Source organism: Bombina bombina, chromosome 1, assembly GCF_027579735.1.
Source record: "Bombina bombina isolate aBomBom1 chromosome 1, aBomBom1.pri, whole genome shotgun sequence".
NCBI lineage: Eukaryota > Metazoa > Chordata > Amphibia > Anura > Bombinatoridae > Bombina > Bombina bombina.
In genome coordinates, this window is record NC_069499.1 from 185,785,863 (window position 1) to 185,808,144 (window position 22,282).

Genomic DNA, 22,282 nt, shown 5'->3' on the forward strand with positions numbered 1-22,282 from the left:
CGGCCGCTCACCTAATGATTCATTTACAATACATGACATATTGACATTCATTCACAAACAATCATAATGATTGTTTGTGAATGAATGTAAATATGTCATGTTGTAAATGATGCCGTCTGTCTGATGAGCCTGTCAGTCTGTCTCTGCGATGGCGGCACACCTGACGATCTCTCACGGCACACTAGTGTACCGTGGCACAGTGGTTCAAAAACACTGATCTACACTAATCTAGTTCAAACAGTTTAAAATTGTTGGATTTATTTTGTAGAATATTATAGTCAGGATCGGGTTTTGTTCATAATATCACCCCAGCAACAATGCCATGCCAGAAATGTTGCTGCACCGTAAAGGTATTTTTTATGCAATAATGTTGTTGCCAAAATAGCCATCCCAGCAGCAATAGCATAAAACTAATGTTAACCTCTTAGATGCTAGAACTGTAGATTTAATACATACCCAATGCTTTTCATAACCTACTCCTTAACCATTCTCCTGCCCTAACTTAGACACAAAAACCTAATATTTTATGTGGTTATATTGATGTTAAAGTTGCACTAGTGGTATTGGAGTCTTTTCCAAACTATTTAAAGAAAAAAGTGTAAAGTATTTTGCTCAGAACTTGCAAAAAAGCAATGCAAAAGTCATACAATGGGTTTGGCTTTCCCACATACTGACGCATTTTGTGCTGGCCTATCCAATGCATTTCATCTGAAATAGTATTTAGCACATTGCTGTCAAGAGTTCGGAACCAGGTCACGGGGGTGTGACTTGGTAGATCTGTGCTTTAACAAATCCAAACTTTGTTCTTCCCTTCTAAATACAGGGAGAGTCCACAGCTGCGTTCATTACTTGTGGGAATACAGAACCTGGCCACCAGGAGGAGGCAAAGACACCCCAGCCAAAGGCTTAAATACCTACCCCACTTCCCTCATCCCTTAACATTCTTTGCCTTTCGTCACAAGAGGTTGGCAGAGAAGTGTTGGAAGTTTTTTTCAGAGTAGTTCCTTATGAGGGGTGCCTGCCTTTCGGGATGGAACTGGAGTTTTAAGTAGTCCTGTCAGCCTCTCAGTGAGAGCATTGATGAAAGTTAGATGCTGGAGATGCAGGGAGAGTCTTTCTGCAAAACCATCCAGATTCAGATTAACAGCTCCTATAAGCAATCAGCATTGACAAGTTTTGCTGCTTGCTTTCTTCACTCAAGTCCATGTCAGAGGCGCTGCTATTATCTGTCAAACTTAAAGATCCGTGTTGCTGTTCCACGGATTGGATTCCGGTAAGATCGTTTCATTTTATACACACATGTTAACGATAGAAGACAGGGTCTCAGTGGGACTCCTTTATCTTTATGGAATCAAGGGTTAATATCTCCTGAGGGTGATTGTTGAACAGTGGGGTCTGTTTTTGACTGCGTATTAAGGAGACATTGTAGGCTCTTTGGCTGATACGGAACATACAGGTTACAGAGCTGCACAATTTTATGAAGTTGGCATGCTTTTTCTAGCAGGGGCGGGCCTGCATGAGGCACCATGTGACTGGGTGTAGTCATGTCTTGTTTTCCATTTCCGTTTCCTGACCGAGTGGCTGCGGAGAAGAGTTCATTTCTCTACCTGTCTGAGTCATAGGAGGTGGTGAGTGCCCCAGTCATTGGGGGTGAAGGTGCCAGTTTGTTTGTTTTGTCTAAAACTCTTAATTAAAAATATGGAGGTGTCTGATATTCTAGAGGATTCCTCTGATACAGATTTTGTTACCTGCGTATGTTGTGAGGAGGACCGGGTAGACCAGCCTGCTCAATAGGGTGTTTTCTTCTAACAATGTTGAGATGTTAGAGACCACTGAGCCGTCTACCTCTGAGGATTCCTCGTCCCGTGAGGTGCTTACTATAGATTCTTATAATACACATGCAGTCCCCCTAAGTGCCATTACTCCTTCGTCTGACAGAGACTTTTTCCCACCAGAGGTTATTATGGCTTTAGCGAGTTTGCCTCTTCCGCCGTCGTGTAAAATGACGATTGTGCCAGATCTGTCATCTGGGGGTGCAGTTCCCTCTGAGGCTTCAAAGGTAGAAGCTCTGGGGTTGGAATTACCTGAATTGATTCCTCCGACTGAGGAAGATTTGGCTTTTAGACTTAGAGTGGAATGCCTACGTTTACTCCTGAGAGAGATTTTGGTGATGTTAGAGGTTCCCAGTCCTTATCCGTCAGGTGGATCTCAGTCCTCTATCTCAGATAACGATCTTGATTAGATGAGTGGAGAGGGTTGGATCCTCTCCTTTATCGTCTCTATGTATATAGTTATAGAATTCCAGCCCCAAGCTCTATGGGGGGTTTGTGTTATACACAGGCAGGACCTGTTCGTTTGCACACCCTTTTGAATCCCTTTTGGTCTTGGATGGTTTTTGTTTTAGGAGAATCAAAGAATATATGGTCAGGGAGCACTAATAAAAGCTGCTATAAAGAGGGGTTAACAAATTAATGTTATATAAAGTGCTAATGATGGATGCATAAAAACCCAAAATTGATTTCCTAATAATAGCATTTAATCTGTAAAGAACACATTAAAAACAATATCAACAAATGCATAAAAATATATAGTGTTATATCAAAATATACATATGACCACCGGTGGTTAAAAAGGTAAAATAAATGTAGTAAAAAGCTGGATAGAAAAAAAGAATAATCCAATGATTATGGATAGAGTTAATATGTCTCTTGGATGAAGGAGATAAGCACTATTGTAATTAGTCTGAGGCAGGATAAAAACAATCAGTATAAACTTGGCAACGCTATATTGAATAAGATGTAACTCACCCAGAATTTGAAACAGATAAAGTTATGTTTCTCCGTGTGCTTTGTGGCAATCTTCTGAATTTCACGTCTAGACCCCTCTATATTGTATCTATATCTTTAGAATGAGCGTAGCTGGCCCATGTTGTATCGTTATGGATATCCGTTCCTTGGCATGTAGTTTTGTTTTAGGAGCTCAGGGTTCTTGCGGAAACTCTCTTTTGGAGTTCCGTCTCTTGGATTGTTTCTGGTTATATCGACTTTGATGGTCGAGATGGATGTCTTACAATGGAAGCTTCTAAATCTCTCTGATAGAGGTGATGTTCCCTCGATTTTATAGATATGAAAGTTTAAGCTTGTTTTTATAGTTGTTTAATTTCAGTTCCTAGCGCTGCTGGAACTTAAGTTTTTTGTTCGTCATGACAGACGTGTCAAACCCTTGATGATGGACAGGACCTGTTTTGGGTAATAGTTCAGTCTGTTATTTGTTTCTAATATAGAGAAGGAGCTTTTCTAATTATCTGGTCCGGGCAACGTGGGCCCTTCTATACCGAAGAACAGGCAGGACCTGTTTTCGGTTCTTCTGGATGGGCACTTGATGCTGGATCATATGGGTCCGGGGGTCCTAGAGGCCGGAGTTGAGCTTTTCATTCCGTTTTTTTCTGGACTAGGGGAATTTTGGAGTCTTGTCCCAGTACTCTTCGCAGTGTCATACACTGTGGGTGAATGGCCCAATTTGGGGAGGGGGTTTCTAGTCCTTCTGGGTCAGGTGAGAGAATGCACGGTTTTCTCTACCTGGATTTAGAAAGAAGGTTTTCTTCCTGTCCAAAGCGGTCCAGTGTAGTCTGGTTCCTCTATGGTACTAGTAGGTGGATGATGGAATCCGATGGCTATCGTTGGATGTCCATTTAAAATCATGCTGTTTAAGCAAGTCCGGTTCTTAGGGACCATTTTTCTTCCGGAACCTTGCTTCGGTCCTCAGTTTGGTATCTGGGGTTTAATGTGACAGTAGCATTTTTCTAGGTGTTGCGGTGGCTCCCGAGTCTTGGCGTTTCTGGGTTTTCCAGCATCTTCTAGTAGACTTTTTGGGATTTGCTTCCTGCCGGTTCCATCCTCAGAGGTGGACCTAGACCTGAGTTCTGGGGTTGTCACCAGATTGGATCCTTTGGATTGGTCTTCAGGCAGGAAGGCTCTTTGCTTTAGAGCTTATGAAGTTAAATCACTTCATCAGGTTCTGCTCTCCAATTCATCTTTAGGCCCTAGTTGGTGCTGTGTGAATTCAGCCCAGGCTGAGTCTTCGACATGGCTGGGGTTCTTGACTCTTCTTAGAGTCTTTGTGGTTTTCTAGTTGGGGACTTGTTCTCCAGTGTTTGGCCCAGCTCTTCCGGTGTTGGGGACTTTTCTCCTAGTCCTCCGGGGCAGTTTTGTCTTGGTCTCTTCTCTGTCAGCAGGGAGAGAGTGGTTTCTGGGGTATGTGAATCAGGATTCCTTCCAGTCATCCTTGGAGGTTTTTCCAGTCAAGCTTTTGGCTCTGAGGTCGGGTCTTCTGGATACATGCCAGTTGGGACCTCTTGCTGAGTGGATTATTTCAAAGTTAGTGAGTTCCTCCTGCGTAGATGGGAGGGTCTTGAATTTGGTGGTGGGCAAAGGCCCACTACGACTCTTGTCAGCAATCCATTCTCTGAACGTGCTCTTCTGGAATGGATGTTCTATATGATCATCCGTTTGCTCTATCTATCCAGAAGTTTTTAAATGTGTATCTGAGACAGCAGATCAAGTTTCTCAGTTGAGGTCTGCAGGACTAAGGGACCGAGGGGATTGCTTCCGGGCCTAGCAAGCTGTCGGCATGGAGTTTAAATTCTGCTGTGACAGTTTTCTTACTTCTGAGGAGGTTTATTTTAACCTTCTCCTTTTCTGCCATGTCTCTCTTTTTCGAGGATGGCTCGATCCTAACTGGAGTGGGTGTCTGTGAGACGGTTGCTCCATTTTTGTCCGTGGGTTCATGATCAAGGGTTAGAGGCTCACTTTCATGAGGGTTCCCTTGTTGCAGGGATCTATCGGGTCAGAGTCTCTTTGTGTCTGGAATCTTTTCTTCCGGGGCGACTTACGAGGGATCGCTGGGATCTAGTTGAGAGTAGATTTTTCTGAAGGATCCAGTCCTTTCCTTCAGCTTGTACCTGGTTCCTCATCACCTATTTTAGGCGTGGAGGATTCCCTCTCTTTTGTCGGGAGAGCTAGCTTGTCCGGTCTCTCTTCTGGTTCCTGGAGTTCTCTTCTTCCCCTCTAGAATGAGCTGGTGAAGGGTTTGTCTACCTAGTTCTAGTTAGAAGGGGTATCCTGCCAGGATAGCTTGTCGGTTGACTTAGTGGCCTGGCATGCAGAGATTTCAGATGGTTACCAGCTGTAGTCCTTTTCTCTGGTATGCTCTTTCGCAAACAGTTTTTGCTATCCGTTTGTGCTCCTGTTCCAGAGATTGATTGATCTTTCAGGCATCAGTTGTGTGTGCTAGGGCACTGCCTGTGGCAGGGCAGGCAAGTCCATTCCTTGCTCCATTTGTGGTTGGTACTTTCAGGAGTTACATCGGGATTCCTTGTACCTGTTCTGGAGGTGATCTTTGAATCTTATTCAAGGACCTATTTCGTCTGTAGATTGTTTTTCTATGTGTCATAGGTTCTTGTGTTGCAATTTGCAACACATTCTTTTTGTTTGTGGTCTTCCCTTTAATAGGGCTATCTGAGTGTTTCTCCCTAAGGGTCATATCATTGTCCAAATGGGAAGAGGTTCTTCCTTTTTTGGGGGGAATCTTTCCCTGAGAGTCAGACTTCTTCAGAGTAGTCAGTTTTTACTTTATGTTGTTCACATCTGGGGGGTGCAAGGTTTTGGAAGCTGATTATCTTCCTCCTAGTTAGTGGTGGAGTGTTTTTAGCTGGCTCTAGGAGACAGCAGGACACGAGCCTCCTCAGAGTGCAGTGACATTTTTTTTGGGTCTCTGACATGAGATCCTATGATTCTGGTTGTTGGGCGGCTGCTTGGTCCTCCTAACATTCTTATTATTTTTTATTTTTTGCTTCTATCAAGGAAGCCTTCTGGAGTTTTGGTTTTCTTGCAGGCTGTGGTGCCCTCAGGTTGGGCCACCTCTTATTTGTACCCTCCTGTTAGCATTCAGTGTGCTCTGTAGCTTGGGTATAATTTTCCCACAAGTAATGAATGCAGCTGTGGACTCTCCCTGTATTTAGAAGGAAAACATAAATTATGACTTACCAGATAATTTTCTTTCCTTCGATACAGGGAGAGTCCACAGCTCCACCCATACTCTCCGGTGGGCGGGCCTAAATTTAAGTTATTTTCTTCTGGCACCTTTTTCACCCTGATATTTCACCTACTGCTCCTTGTTCCCTCGGCAGAATGACTGGGGGATGAGGGAAGAGGGGGAGGTATTTAAGCCTTTGGCTGGGGTGTCTTTGCCTCCTCCAGGTGGTCAGGTTCTGTATTCCCACAAGTAATAAATGCAGCTGTGGACTCTCCCTGTATCGAAGGAAAGAAAATTATCTAAGTCATAATTTATGTTTTTTTCTTCATGAAAAATAGTTTAAAAATGTTTTTTTACATGCATATAAAAAATAAACTTTCTATTTCTTGTTATATTTTTTAAAGGTTATTTTAGTTAATTTTCCAAAACAAAAACAGAATGGCATATACTGCTGTAAGTGTGAACCGATAAAACATTAAGATCTACGTTTTGAGATTTTGAATACCAAGACAACATTTTTTAGCAAACTGGACCACGTTGTACCTAGTTATTGTGATAGAATTGTAAGCTGTACTAAATTAATCTCTTTTTCTTCTTTTCAAAGGTAGCGACATTGTTCAGTGGCTGATGAAGAGCCTCAATGTTGAAGACCCAGGTAACTCATTTCCTTATTACGATAGTTTTATGTAAAAATACCATTATACAAAGTGAAGTGTAGCATTGTCAGTGCTGGCACCACAAGCAAAATATATCATTTAATTTAAAATTGTATTAACATAAAAAAGTCTCTGGTATTTGTTTTATTTGTATTATATGAAGGGGAATCAACTCTTTTTCGGGTAGATTTAGAGTTTGGCGTTAGCCGTCAAAAGCAGCGTTAAGGGGTCCTAACGCTGCTTTTTACCGCCCGCTGGTATTTAGAGTCAGGCAGGAAAGGGTCTACCGCTCACTTCCTTACCGCGACTCCAGGCTACCGCAGATCCACTTACGTCAATTGCGTATCCTATCTTTTCTATGGGATTTGCCTAACGCTGGTATTTGGAGTCTTGGTAGAAGTGAGCGGTAGAGCCTCTACCGACAAGACTCCTACCGCAAAAAAAAGTCTGTAGTTAAGAGCTTTATGGGCTAACGCCGGAATATAAAGCTCCTAACTACTGTGCTATAAAGTACACTAACACCCAGAAACTACCTATGTACCCCTAAACCGAGCCCCCCCCCACATCACCAACCCAATATTACATTTTTTTAACCCCTAATCTGCCGACCGGACACCACCGCCACCTACATTATCCCTATGAACCCCTAATCTGCTGCCCCTAACATCGCCGACACCTATATTATATTTATTACCCCCTAATCTGCCCCCCCCCCAACGTTGCCGCCACCTACCTACACTTATTAACCCCTAATCTGCCGACCGGACATCGCCGCCACTATAATAATGTATTAACCCCTAAACCGCCGTACTCCCGCCTCGCAAACACTATAATAAATTTTATTAACCCCTAATCTGCCCTCCCTTACATCGCCGCCACCTACCTACAATTATTAACCCCTAATCTGCCGCCCCCACCGTCGCCGCTACTATAATAAAGTTAATAACCCCTAAACCTAAGTCTAACCCTAACCCTAACAGCCCCCTAACATAAATATAATTTAAATTAAACGAAATAATTTTCCTATAATTAAATAAATTATTCCTATTTAAAACTAAATACTTAACTATCAAATAAACCCTAATATAGCTACAATATAACTAATAGTTACATTGTAGCTATTTTAGGATTTATAATTATTTTACAGGCAACTTTGTATTTATTTTAACTAGGTACAATAGCTATTAAATAGTTAATAACTATTTAATAGCTACCTAGTTAAAATAAGTACAAAATTACCTGTAAAATAAATCCTAACCTAAGTTACAAATACATCTAACACTACACTATCATTAAATTAATTAAATAAATGAACTACAATTAGCTAAATTAAAATACAATTAAATAAACTAATCTATAATAAAAAAATAAAAAAAACACTAAATACAAAAAATAATAAAAAATTACTAGAAGTTTAAACTAATTACACCTAATCTAAGCCCCCAAATAAAATAAAAAATCACCCCAAAATAAAAAAATGCCCTACCCTATTCTAAATTACAAAAGTAATCAGCTCTTTTACCATCCCTTAAAAGGGCTTTTTGCGGGGCATTACCCCAAAGTAATCAGCTCTTTTACCTGAAAATAAAAATACAATACCCCCCCCAACATTACAACCCACCACCCATATACCCCTACTCTAACCCACCCAAACCCCCCTTAAAAAAAACTATCGCTAACCCCCTGAAGATCCTCCTACCTTGAGTCGTCTTCAACCAGCCGAGCCGAATTCTTCATCCAAGGTGCGCAGAGGAGGTCCTTCATCCGGTAGAAGTCTTCATCCAGGCGGCGTCTTCAATCTTCAGCCATCCGGAGCCGAGCGGAGCCATCTTCAAAGGAGCCGACACGGAGCCATCCTCTTCAACAGACGACTTCCCGACGAATGAAGGTTCCTTTAAGGGACGTCATCCAAGATGGCGTCCCTTCAATTCCGATTGGCTGATAGGATTCTATCAGCCAATCGGAATTAAGGTAGGAAAAATCTGATTGGCTGATCCAATCAGCCAATCAGATTGAAGTTCAATCCGATTAGTTGATCCAATCAGCCAATTGTATTGAGCTTGCATTCTATTGGCTGTTCCAGTCAGATTTTTCCTACCTTAATTCCGATTGGCTGATAGAATCCTATCAGCCAATCGGAATTGAAGGGACGCCATCTTGGATGACGTCCCTCAAAGGAACCTTCATTCGTCTGGAAGTTGTCGGTTAAAGAGGATGGCTCCGCGTCGTCTCCTTTGAAGATGGCTCTGCTCCGCTCCGGATGGATGAAGATTGAAGACGCCGCCTGGATGAAGACTTCTACCGGATGAAGGACCTCCTCTGCGCACCTTGGATGAAGAATTCGGCTCGGCTGGGTGAAGACGACTCAAGGTAGGATGATCTTCAGGGGGTTAGCGATAGTTTTTTTTAAGGGGGTTTGGGTGGGTTAGAGTAGGGATATGTGGGTTGTAATGTTGGGGGGGTATTGTATTTTTATTTTCAGGTAAAAGAGCTGATTACTTTGGGGCAATGCCCCGCAAAAATCCCTTTAAAGTGCTGGTAAAAGAGCTGATTACTTTTGTAATTTAGAATAGGGTAGGGCATTTTCTCCTGTTAAGTGTAGTCAGTCCACGGGTCATCCATTACTTATGGGATATTAACTCCTCCCCAACAGGAAGTGCAAGAGGATCACCCAAGCAGAGCTGCTATATAGCTCCTCCCCTCTACGTCACACCCAGTCATTCTCTTGCACCCAACTAATAGATAGGATGTGTGAGAGGACTGTGGTAATTAAACTTAGTTTTTATATCTTCAATCAAAAGTTTGTTATTTTAAACGGCACCGGAGTGTGTTGTTTTCTTCTCAGGCAGAATCTACCTGAGTTTTTTGTATGATCTTAGCGGACGTAACTAAGATCCATTCGCTGTTCTCGGCCATTCTGAGGAGTGAGGTAACTTCAGATCAGGGGACAGCGGGCAGGTTCACCTGCAAAGAGGTATGTTGCAGTATATTATTTTCTAAGGAATGGAATTGACTGAGAAAATACTGCTAATACCGATATAATGTAAGTACAGCCTTAAATGCAGTAATAGCAACTGGTATCAGGCTGATATGTATGTATGTTTACACTTAAGTATTTCTGGGGAATGGCACTTCACTGGGAAAATACTGTATGCATATAACTTTTAGCCCAACTTGCAGTGTGAACGACTAGCAGCAGGCTTTTAATGACATTTCATAAATTAGATTTTAAACGTTTGCTGGCATGTTAAATCGTTTAATTATCTGAGGTACTTGGTGAAAAATTGTTTTGGCCGTTATTTTCCACATGGCTGTCGTTTGTTTTAAATTAAAACAGTTTACTGAGCTTCCCTCACTGTTGTATTGTGAGTGGGAGGGGCCTATTTTGGCGCTTTTACTACGCATCAGAAATTCAGTCACAGTCTGCCTTTTTCTCCCTGCATGATCCAGGACGTCTCCACAGAGCTCAGGGGTCTTCAAAACTTGTTTTGAGGGAGGTAATCACTCACAGCAGACCTGTGAGACTGTGCTTTGACTGTGATAAAAACGCTTATATTTTCAATTGTTATACGTTTTTTTCTGATATTAAGGGTTAATCATCCATTGCTAATGAGTGCAATCCTTTGCTAAATTTATGCTTTTGCTGTGAAAATTGGTTTCTATAACTAATCCGGTTCATTGTTATCAACTGTGACAGTTTTTCTGTGCTTCTTAAAGGCACAGTAACGTTTTGCATATTGCTTGTAAATTTAGTTGAAAAGTATTTCCAAGCTTGCTAGTCTAATTGCTAGTTTGTTAAACATGTCTGACACAGAGGAATCTCTTTGTGCAATATGTTCAAAAGCCAAGGTGGAGCCCAATAGAAATTTATATACTAATTGCATTGATGCTACTTTAAATAAAAGTCAATCTGTACATGTTAAGCAACATTCACCAGACAACGAGGGGGAAGTTATGCCGACTAACTTGCCTCACGTGTCAGTACCTGCATCTCCCGCTCAGGAGGTGCGTGATATTGTAACACCAAGTACATCAGGGCGGCCATTACAAATCACTCTACAAGACATGGCTAATGTTATGACTGAAGTTTTGTCTAAATTGCCAGAACTTAGGGGTAAACGAGATCACTCTGGGGTGAGAACAGAGTCCGCTGATAATGCTAGGGCCATGTCTGATACTGTGTCACAATTTGCAGAACATGAGGACGGAGAGCTTCATTCTGCGGGTGACGGATCTGATCCAAATAAACTGGATTCAGACATTTCAAATTTTAAGTTTAAGCTGGAAAACCTCCGTGTATTGCTAGGGGAGGTGTTAGCGGCTCTGAATGATTGTAACACAGTTGCAATCCCAGAAAAAATGTGTAGGTTGGATAAATATTTTGCGGTACCGACGAGTACTGACGTTTTTCCTATACCTAAGAGACTTACTGAAATTGTTACTAAGGAGTGGGATAGACCCGGTGTGCCTTTCTCACCCCCTCCTATATTCAGAAAAATGTTTCCAATAGACGCCACCACACGGGACTTATGGCAAACGGTCCCTAAGGTGGAGGGAGCAGTTTCTACTTTAGCTAAGCGTACCACTATCCCGGTGGAGGATAGCTGTGCCTTTTCAGATCCAATGGATAAAAAGTTAGAGGGTTACCTTAAGAAAATGTTTGTTCAACAAGGTTTTATATTGCAACCCCTTGCATGCATTGCGCCTGTCACGGCTGCAGCAGCATTTTGGTTTGAGTCTCTGGAAGAGACCCTTGACTCAGCGCCATTAGATGAGATTACACACAAGCTTAAAACCCTTAAGCTAGCTAATTCATTTATTTCTGATGCCGTAGTACATTTAACTAAACTTACGGCTAAGAATTCCGGATTCGCCATTCAGGCACGCAGAGCGCTGTGGCTAAAATCCTGGTCAGCTGATGTAACTTCTAAATCTAAATTACTTAACATACCTTTCAAGGGGCAGACTTTATTCGGGCCCGGTTTGAAAGAAATTATCGCTGATATTACGAAAGGTAAAGGCCATGCCCTGCCTCAAGACAGAGCCAAACCTAGGGCTAGACAGTCAAATTTTCGTGCCTTTCGTAACTTCAAGGCAGGAGCAGCATCAACTTCCTCTGCTCCAAAACAGGAAGGAGCTGTTGCTCGCTACAGACAAGGCTGGAAACCTAACCAGACCTGGAACAAGGGCAAGCAGGCCAGAAAACCTGCTGCTGCCCCTAAGACAGCATGAAGTGAGGGCCCCCGATCCGGAAACGGATCTAGTGGGGGGCAGACTCTCTCTCTTCGCCCAGGCTTGGGCAAGAGATGTCCAGGATCCCTGGGCATTGGAGATCATATCTCAGGGATATCTTCTGGACTTCAAAGCTTCTCCTCCACAAGGGAGATTTCACCTTTCAAGGTTGTCAACAAACCAGATAAAGAAAGAGGCGTTTCTACGCTGTGTACAAGACCTTTTACTAATGGGAGTGATCCACCCAGTTCCGCGGTCGGAACACGGACAAGGGTTTTACTCAAATCTGTTTGTGGTTCCCAAAAAAGAGGGAACCTTCAGACCAATATTGGATTTAAAGATCCTAAACAAATTCCTAAGAGTTCCATCGTTCAAAATGGAAACTATTCGGACAATCTTACCCATGATCCAAAGAGGTCAGTACATGACCACAGTGGATTTAAAGGATGCTTACCTTCACATACCGATTCACAAAGAACATTACCGGTATCTAACACACACAGAAAATAAATGACAGTGGCGCTAACACCCTCTTTAAATATAATAAAAACACTAATGTCAATTCTTACAACCACATGTATAATTTCTAAAAAATAGATAAAAACCTGTATACAATTATATGATATTTAAAAGACTATAAAAATTAAAAATAGAACAAATGGAATAACAAAAACGTTTTACCACTTTCCAAAGAAATGTCAGTCCATAAACCACTAGAGTCCTCTGCTGCTTGTTAACCAAATGGATCCTTCACACCAAATGAAGTAGGGCAAAAAACTTGAATTCTGAAAGAAAAAAGCGCAAAGAGAGACTCAAGTGCAATAAATAACACAGACGCTGCTGCTCTTAAAAAAATGCACTTACAATGTTTATTAATAATAAAGCAGGTATAAAACAGTTTTCTCCTTCAAGGTAATTAATCCAAATACTCAGCTGCTCCGGTCTGTTTTCACAGCCTTACAATGTCCGCTCCCTTCTGATGTCCACCGGAACTTTCAGTGTAGGGGAAATCCTTGTTGATGGGGCTACGGTAGCCCTGAGAGTCCAAAAAGCAGAGTGTTCTATTCTTAGAACTACGGCTCCTCTGCAGATCCAAAATTCAGTCCTGTGGTACCTCTACGCGTTTCTTCTGCTATCGTGCAGACTTTCTCAAGAGGATGAAGAGTCTAATGCTGAGTGGATTCAATATCCATCCCAATAAAAACCCTCATAGTAAATCCTATTGGTTGAAATTTCCTCTGTGTAATATGGGTAAGAAATGCTCACTGGGTCCTAGAGACCAAGTTATAAAATGCTACGTTCCTTTTGCACATAACAAATAATGTGTACAGTTAATTACAACACATCTATAGTTAATAAAAGCAAAAGACAAGGGACAATTATTTTGCACAAAAAATTATAACAATAATACAAAACTCCTACCACTAGGTAAAATTTAATAAAGCAAAAAATATATTAAAAGTTGATACAACGTGTGTTAATGCATATACTAAAAATCCCTGCAAACTAAACAATATTCATCTATGTATACTTAATATCTACACATCCAAAATTAGTATATGTTGCAATCCCAAAAAACAAATAATTAACCCAACAAATGTAACAACAATACTCTGATCCTACAACTAGGTTTAATTCGATGAAGCAAATATAATTAAAAATTAAAACAAGATATATTTATGCGCATATCCTTGCAGCTTAAGCAAGATTCATCTCTATATATGATGAGCATTCACAATCTGGAAAACACATTTTTATTCTCTATGTATATATATGTGTATACCTTTCCTACTAAAAAGGAGTGATTTAATCCTAAGTATCCAAGTTGATCTGGAGTATAGAGGGATGGATCTACAAAAATGTGTTTAGAAAATTTGATAGTATGTACACTGTCATCTCTATTTAGGTATCATCCAATTAATTCTATACAATTATTAAAGGTTGTTTAAAATTTATTTAAAAGTTGTTTAAAATGGAAGGGAAAAGAGGAGGAAATAATTATTATATAAACAAGAATTATTAAAGGAACCTTAAGAATATCTAAAAAATGTCAGATTTTTTTATATATTAATTACATAAAAGCTGCTATGTCAATGTCTATGTTTAATCCTTTTGGATGTAAACTATTGAGCTTTTGGATCCAAAAAGTTTCTTGTTTTCTTAGGCTCATCAACCTATTGCTACAACTCTTAGGTATCCAATCAATTGCTTGAATTTTTAGAGACCTAGAGTCTCCCCCATGATGTTCCAGAAAATGTAATGGTACACTGTGATTAACTACTTTCTCTTTTATATTATATAGATGTTCTGTCAGTCTACTTCTTATCTTTCTTTTGGTGCGCCCTACATAAATTTTATTACACCCACAAGTTAGGAGGTACACTACATATGTGGTGTCACATGTACACCTACTCTTGATATTAAAAGACTTAATGCCTTCGCTGTCTTTAAAATGACTATCCTTATTGATATGTTTACACATACTGCAAATTTTCTTTCCACACTTGTATGTGCCTGGTTTTAGACTCAGCCAATTACTCTTCCTATCAATTTCTGTTATTTCCAACTTCCTCAATTTACTGGGAGCTAGCAGATTTTTCAAACTTCTCCCTTTCTTAAAAGTAAACACAGGTTCTTCTGTCAAGATAGGGGCCAGTACAGGGTCCGTCTTAAGAACTCCCCAATGTTTTTTAATTACATTCTTGATGATCTTATGACCCTCGTTGTAAGTAGTAATAAACCTTAAAGTATCCTTATTATCTTGAGTTGATTTATCCTTTTTAGGTTTTAAAATAGAGTCTCTATCAGTTTCTTGTGCCCTATTATATGCTTGTTCTATTGTATTTCTGTTATAGCCCTTTTCTATGAACTTAGTACTCATATGTTCAGCCTCTTTTTTAAACATCTCTATATCTGTACAGTTACGTCTGAGTCTTAAAAACTGCCCATAAGGCACATTGTCTTTCCACCTCTTAAGGTGGGCACTTCCATTGTCTATGTAACTATTTCTATCAGTAGGTTTACTAAAATTACTCACCGCTGTTTTTAAGTTGGCATCTACATATAACCAAAGGTCTAAAAATTCAATTCTTGTTCGTGAATGTTTACCTGTAAAATTTAAGTTAAAATCATTATTGTTCATATGTGTTAAAAAGCTATTAATCAATGATTCGTCACCCTCCCAGAGGATGATTACGTCATCTATGTAACGATAATATTTTATAATGTTGTTTATAAACGGATTATTGTTCCAAACCTTCTCAATTTCAAATCTGTGCATATAAATATTAGCATACGATGGGGCAAATGTAGTCCCCATCGCTGTTCCTTTGACCTGTTTATAGAACACATTTTCAAAAATAAAATAATTGTGCTCTAAGATAAATCTCGTGCAATCTAGGATAAAGTTTAATTGCTCTGCTGAAAATTTCCAATTCAACAGTTCCATTTCAAGGGCCTTCAATCCTTTCTCATGGGGGATAGAGGTATAAAGCGCAGACACATCGCACGTTACCCAACAATAATTTTCTTTCCAGTTTAAACCTTCAAATATATTGATGGTTTGTGTGGTGTCCTTGATATATGATTTAGTATTCTTGACTATTGGTTGTAGATAAAAATCAATATATTTAGAAACTTTATCGCTCAGGGAATCAATCCCTGAGATTATAGGTCTCCCAGGTGGCTTATGTATATCTTTATGCACCTTTGGCAGGTGGTAGAATATGGGGATCCTAGGTTCATTTTCCTGTAAGTATCTAAACTCATCATTATCAAGGACTCCTTCTGTTTTTGCTAGCACTAATATTTTATTAAGCTTATTTTGGTATTGTTTCGTGGGATTCCCATTGATAACTTGGTATGTGTCTATATCTTTTAATAGATTATAAGCTTCTGCTAAATAGTCTTCCCTCTTCTGTATAACAATCCCACCCCCCTTATCTGCTGCCCTAAAAATGATATCTTTATTGTCCATCAATTTCTTAAGAGAGTTTCTCTCCTGGGAGGTTAAATTGTCATTATACTTATTAACTAAATTCTTTCTTTTCTTGTGGAATAGATTAAAAACCTCGTCCATAACCATCTTTGTGAAGACTGGAATTTGGTCCCCCTGTGTTCCAACTGGATAAAATGTGGAAGGTCTTTTCAAATTACTATGGTGAATCTTAGATTCTTCCTCATATATGGAAATATTAAACAATTCCTCTATTGTATCGATACTCTCATTAACATCCTGGCTATCAACACCCATATCTTCTAGGGATTTTAGAATGGTTAAAGTTTCTATATCTTTCCCTTCCAAGTGATCTTTATTAACCGCTGATTTTAAATTGCATTCTTTTTTGGCATAAAATCTTTTTAAGACTAGCTTTCTAACAAATTTCTGAATGTCGATGAAAACTTCAAAATCATTCGGTAGTGTTTTGGGTGAAAAGTTGAGACCTTTATTTAAAAGTTTAATATCATTGGCATCTAACTCTATATTAGCCAAGTTAAAGATGTCTAATTCCTGTCTTCTTCTCGCCTCTGCCTTCTGTTTGGTTGTTGTAACTCTGACCCCTCCTCTCTTTCCTCTCCTTGTTCTAAACCTCTTTTGTTTTGTCTTTGTCTGGTTTCCCACGCTCCTTGTTGTGTGTACCTCGGTTCTGGTTCTAATCGTTGGTTGTGGGGTAATGGTGTTTTCCCTAAAAAATGATTCTGATGATTGGTATTTCCCTCTTGTCTTTGATTATTTCTCCATTCATTATTCTCTGATCTATGGTTATAATCTTGATAATCTGATTTAGGGCGAGCCCCCAAAACAGGCCAACTTGATTCATTCTGATGCTGATTAAGCACTTCAAATCTATTTGATGTATTGATATTAAGACCATTTGAATTTTCTCTGGAATTGTCCCTCCTATTAGAATTAGATGGGCCATCTCTTTCCTCTCTCCTTCCCTTCCATTGCTCATTGTTACCATAGTAATTACGGTTTTTATTAGGATATTCATAATGTTTATCCATCCAAAACTGCCTGTTAGTGTTATCATTATAGGGTCTCCTATAGTTCCCATTCCTATTATGGTTGTAATTATCCATATGTACTCTATTAGTTTGTGGAGCCACCCTATTATTATTACTAAAACCCACTTCATTTCTATTCATACCTCCTTCAAGTTTTTCCTCAGCATTATGATAATAAGTACCTATTTGAGTATTCCCTCCTCTTCTAAAATCGTTTCCCTGTGGGTTTTTACCTCTATTTATCAAGCGCATATTCTCTGTCTTCTTTTTAAAATTATAAACCTTGTCCTCCTTAAAATCTTGTATATCCCTAGTTAACTTTTGTTGTTTACTCCTCTTAAGATCTATTTCCAATTGTTTGATTCTATTTTGGATACTGTTATTCCTAGTCACCCATTTCTCTTCAGTTTTAAAAACCTGTATTTTGGGAAGTATCTCATCTAGATCCTTCTTAATCCTATTCAGCTTGAACTCTCTATACTTAATGAGTACCTTAATTAGTTTGAGAGAACATTCCTGTAGAGCCTCCTCCCACTCACTAGTATATTCCACATCCTCCAAATCAAATGCAGGATATTTAAAAATGCGGAGGCCCCTTGGAACAACATTATGAAGTACATAGTTGTCTAGCAGTATTAAATCCTGCCATTCACGGGTATCTTGTTGTAATAACTTACGGTGGACATCAGAAGGGAGCGGACATTGTAAGGCTGTGAAAACAGACCGGAGCAGCTGAGTATTTGGATTAATTACCTTGAAGGAGAAAACTGTTTTATACCTGCTTTATTATTAATAAACATTGTAAGTGCATTTTTTTAAGAGCAGCAGCGTCTGTGTTATTTATTGCACTTGAGTCTCTCTTTGCGCTTTTTTCTTTCAGAATTCAAGTTTATTACCGGTATCTAAGGTTTGCCTTCCTAGACAGGCATTACCAGTTTGTAGCTCTTCCATTCGGGTTGGCTACGGCTCCAAGAATCTTTACAAAGGTTCTGGGCTCTCTTCTGGCGGTACTAAGACCGCGAGGAATTTCGGTGGCTCCGTACCTAGACGACATTCTGATACAAGCGTCAAGCTTCTAAACTGCCAAGTCTCATACAGAGTTAGTACTGGCATTTCTAAGGTCGCATGGGTGGAAAGTGAACGAGGAGAAGAGTTCTCTCTTACCACTCACAAGAGTTCCCTTCTTGGGGACTCTTATAGATTCTGTAGAAATGAAAATTTACCTGACAGAAGACAGGTTAACAAAGCTTCTAAATGCTTGCCGTGTCCTTCATTCCATTCAACACCCATCAGTGGCTCAATGCATGGAGGTAATCGGCTTAATGGTAGCGGCAATGGACATAGTTCCTTTTGCACGCCTGCATCTCAGACCGCTGCAATTGTGCATGCTAAGTCAGTGGAATGGGGATTACTCAGATTTGTCCCCTACGCTGAATCTGGATCAAGAGACCAGAGATTCTCTTCTATGGTGGCTTTCTCGGCCACATCTGTCCAGGGGGATGCCCTTCAGCAGGCCAGACTGGACAATTGTAACAACAGACGCCAGCCTACTAGGTTGGGGTGCTGTCTGGAATTCCCTGAAGGCTCAGGGATCATGGACTCAAGAGGAGAGTCTCCTTCCAATAAACATTCTGGAATTGAGAGCAGTTCTCAATGCCCTTCTGGCTTGGCCTCAGTTAGCAACTCTGAGGTTCATCAGGTTTCAGTCGGACAACATCACGACTGTGGCTTACATCAACCATCAAGGAGGGACAAGGAGTTCCCTAGCGATGATGGAAGTATCAAAGATAATTCGCTGGGCAGAGTCTCACTCTTGCCACCTGTCAGCGATCCACATCCCAGGAGTGGAGAACTGGGAGGCGGATTTCCTAAGTCGCCAGACTTTTCATCCGGGGGAGTGGGAACTTCATCCGGAGGTCTTTGCCCAAATACTTCGACGTTGGGGCAAACCAGATATGGATCTCATGGCGTCTCGCCAGAACGCCAAGCTTCCTTGTTACGGGTCCAGGTCCAGGGACCCGGGAGCGGTCCTGATAGATGCTTTGACAGCACCTTGGACCTTCAGGATGGCTTATGTGTTTCCACCCTTCCCGATGCTTCCTCATTTGATTGCCAGGATCAAACAGGAGAAAGCATCGGTGATTCTAATAGCGCCTGCGTGGCCACGCAGGACCTGGTATGCAGATCTAGTGGACATGTCATCCTGTCCACCTTGGTCTCTGCCTCTGAGACAGGACCTTCTAATTCAGGGTCCTTTCAAACATCAAAATCTAATTTCTCTGAAGCTGACTGCATGGAAATTGAACGCTTGATTTTATCAAAGCGTGGATTTTCGGAGCCAGTAATTGATACCTTAATACAGGCTAGGAAACCTGTTACCAGGAAAATTTACCATAAGATATGGCGTAAATACTTACACTGGTGCGAATCCAAGAGTTACTCATGGAGTAAGGTTAGGATTCCTAGGATATTGTATTTTCTACAAGAAGGTTTAGAAAAGGGTTTATCTGCAAGTTCTTTAAAGGGACAGATCTCAGCTCTGTCCATCCTTTTACACAAACGTCTGTCAGAAGTTCCAGACGTTCAGGCTTTTTGTCAGGCTTTGGGTAGGATTAAGCCTGTGTTTAAGACTGTAGCTTCACCGTGGAGCTTAAACTTAGTTCTTAACGTTTTACAGGGTGTTCCGTTTGAACCCCTTCATTCCTTTGATATCAAGCTGTTATCTTGGAAAGTTCTGTTTTTAATGGCTATTTCCTCGGCTCGTAGAGTCTCTGAGTTATCAGCCTTACATTGTGATTCTCCTTATCTGATTTTTCATTCAGATAAGGTAGTTCTGCGTACTAAACCTGGGTTCTTACCTAAGGTAGTCACTAACAAGAATATCAATCAAGAAATTGTTGTTCCATCATTGTGCCCTAACCCTTCTTCAAAGAAGGAACGACTTCTGCACAATCTAGACGTAGTCCGTGCCCTGAAATTTTATTTACAGGCAACTAAAGATTTTCGCCAAACTTCTTCCCTGTTTGTCGTTTATTCTGGACAGAGGAGAGGTCAAAAAGCATCTGCTACTTCTCTATCCTTTTGGCTTCGTAGCATAATACGTTTAGCCTATGAGACTGCTGGACAGCAACCTCCTTAAAGGATTACAGCTCATTCTACTATTCTACTACTGTGGCTTCCACTTGGGCCTTTAAGAATGAGGCCTCTGTTGAACAGATTTGCAAGGCTGCAACTTGGTCTTCTCTTCATACTTTTTCCAAATTTGACACTTTTGCTTCTTCGGAGGCTGTTTTTGGGAGAAAGGTTCTTCAGGCAGTGGTTCCTTCCGTATAAAGATCCTGCCTGATCGTCCCGTCATCCGTGTACTTTAGCTTTGGTATTGGTATCCCATAAGTAATGGATGACCCGTGGACTGACTACACTTAACAGGAGAAAACATAATTTATGCTTACCTGATAAATTCCTTTCTCCTGTAGTGTAGTCAGTCCACGGCCCGCCCTGTTTTTTATGGCAGGTCTAAATTTTAAATTATACTCCAGTCACCACTGCACCCTATAGTTTCTCCTTTCTCGTTTGGTTTTCGGTCGAATGACTGGGTGTGACGTAGAGGGGAGGAGCTATATAGCAGCTCTGCTTGGGTGATCCTCTTGCACTTCCTGTTGGGGAGGAGTTAATATCCCATAAGTAATGGATGACCCGTGGACTGACTACACTACAGGAGAAAGGAATTTATCAGGTAAGCATAAATTATGTTTTTTTTATTTTGGGGTGATTTTTTATTTTATTAGGGGGCTTAGATTAGGTGTAATTAGTTTAAACTTCTTGTAATTTTTATTTTTTGTATTTAGTGTTTGTTTGTTTTTTGTATTATAGATTAGTATATGTAATTGTATTTTAGTTTAGCTAATTGTAGTTAATTTAATTAATTTAATGATAGTGTAGTGTTAGGTGTATTTGTAACTTAGGTTAGGATTTATTTTACAGGTAATTTTGTACTTATTTTAACTAGGTAGCTATTAAATAGTTATTGACTATTTAATAGCTATTGTACCTAGTTAAAATAAATACAAAGTTGCCTGTAAAATAAATATAAATCCTAAAATAGCTACAATGTAACTATTAGTTATATTGTAGCTATATTAGGGTTTATTTGATAGGTAAGTATTTAGTTTTAAATAGGAATAATTTATTTAATTATAGGAATATTATTATTAATTAAAATTATATTTAACTTAGGGGGGTGTTAGGGTTAGGGTTAGAGTTAGGTTTAGGGGTTAATAATGTTAGTATAGTAGCGGCAACGTTGCGGGCGGGAGATTAGGGGTTAATAATTGTAGGTAGGTGGCGGCGATGTTAGGGAGGGCAGATTAGGGGTTAATAAAATTTATTATAGTGTTTGCGAGGCGGGAGTGTGGCGGTTTAGGGGTTAATACATTTATTATAGTGGCGGCGAGGTCCGGTCGGCAGATAAGGGGTTAATAAGTGTAGGTAAAGTAGCGGTAACGTTGGGGGGGGGGCAAATTAGGGGGTAATAAATATAATATATTTGTCGGCGATGTTAGGGGCAGCAGATTAGGGGTTCATAGGGATAATGTAGGTTGCGGCGGTGTCAGGAGCGACAGATTAGGGGTTAATAATATAATGCAGGTGTCAGCGATAGCGGGGGCAGCAGATTAGGGGTTATTAAGTATAAGGTTAGGGGTGATTAGACTCGGGCTTCATGTTAGGGTGTTAGGTGCAGACTTAGAGAGTGTTTCCCCATAGGAAACAATGGGGCTGCGCTAGGAGCTGAACGCTGCTTTTTTGCAGGTGTTAGTTTTTTTTTTACAGCCAGCTCAGCCCCATTGTATCCTATGGGGATATCGTGCACGAGCACGTTTTTCCAGCTTACCGCTACCGTAAGCAACGCTGGTATTGAGAGTTGAAAGGAAGGTAAATTCTGCTCAACGCTCCCTTTTCTGAGCCTAACGCAGCCACTCAGACAACTCTAAATACCAGTGTTGTCTTAAGGGTGCACTGGAAAAAAAAACAGCGTTAGCTACGCGGGTCTTTACCGACAAAACTCTAAATCTAGGCGTTTGTCTTTTTTTTTTTTTATTTATTGTTTTTTTTCAGTTTTTACACAATTTCGAGGATTCAATCAACAACCCATATTTTTCACAACATGTTTCCTCCGTATGTAACAATGAAACAATAATGAAAAGAAATAAAATAACATAATAAACTTCCGGACAATGCTTCTGATTCTAGTGGCATTTAAAATCCTCTTTCTAAGTTATGATGCTACTTAAACTCTTCCTTTGTACTGATGGACAAGGGAGAAAAAGGGGGGGTTAGGGGGGGAGAAGGGGGGG

General features: G+C 40.3%; 1 protein-coding gene across 1 annotated transcript in view; it reads left to right on the forward strand.

Moving 5' to 3' along the window:
- RGS6 (regulator of G protein signaling 6) overlaps positions 1-22,282 on the forward strand; it is an 848,561-nt gene that overhangs the window by 622,645 nt on the left and 203,634 nt on the right. The window contains exon 4 of the mRNA XM_053697770.1: positions 6,638-6,688. Within this exon, the coding sequence (XP_053553745.1) occupies positions 6,638-6,688 (51 nt within the window). The remainder of the gene's footprint in view (positions 1-6,637; positions 6,689-22,282) is intronic.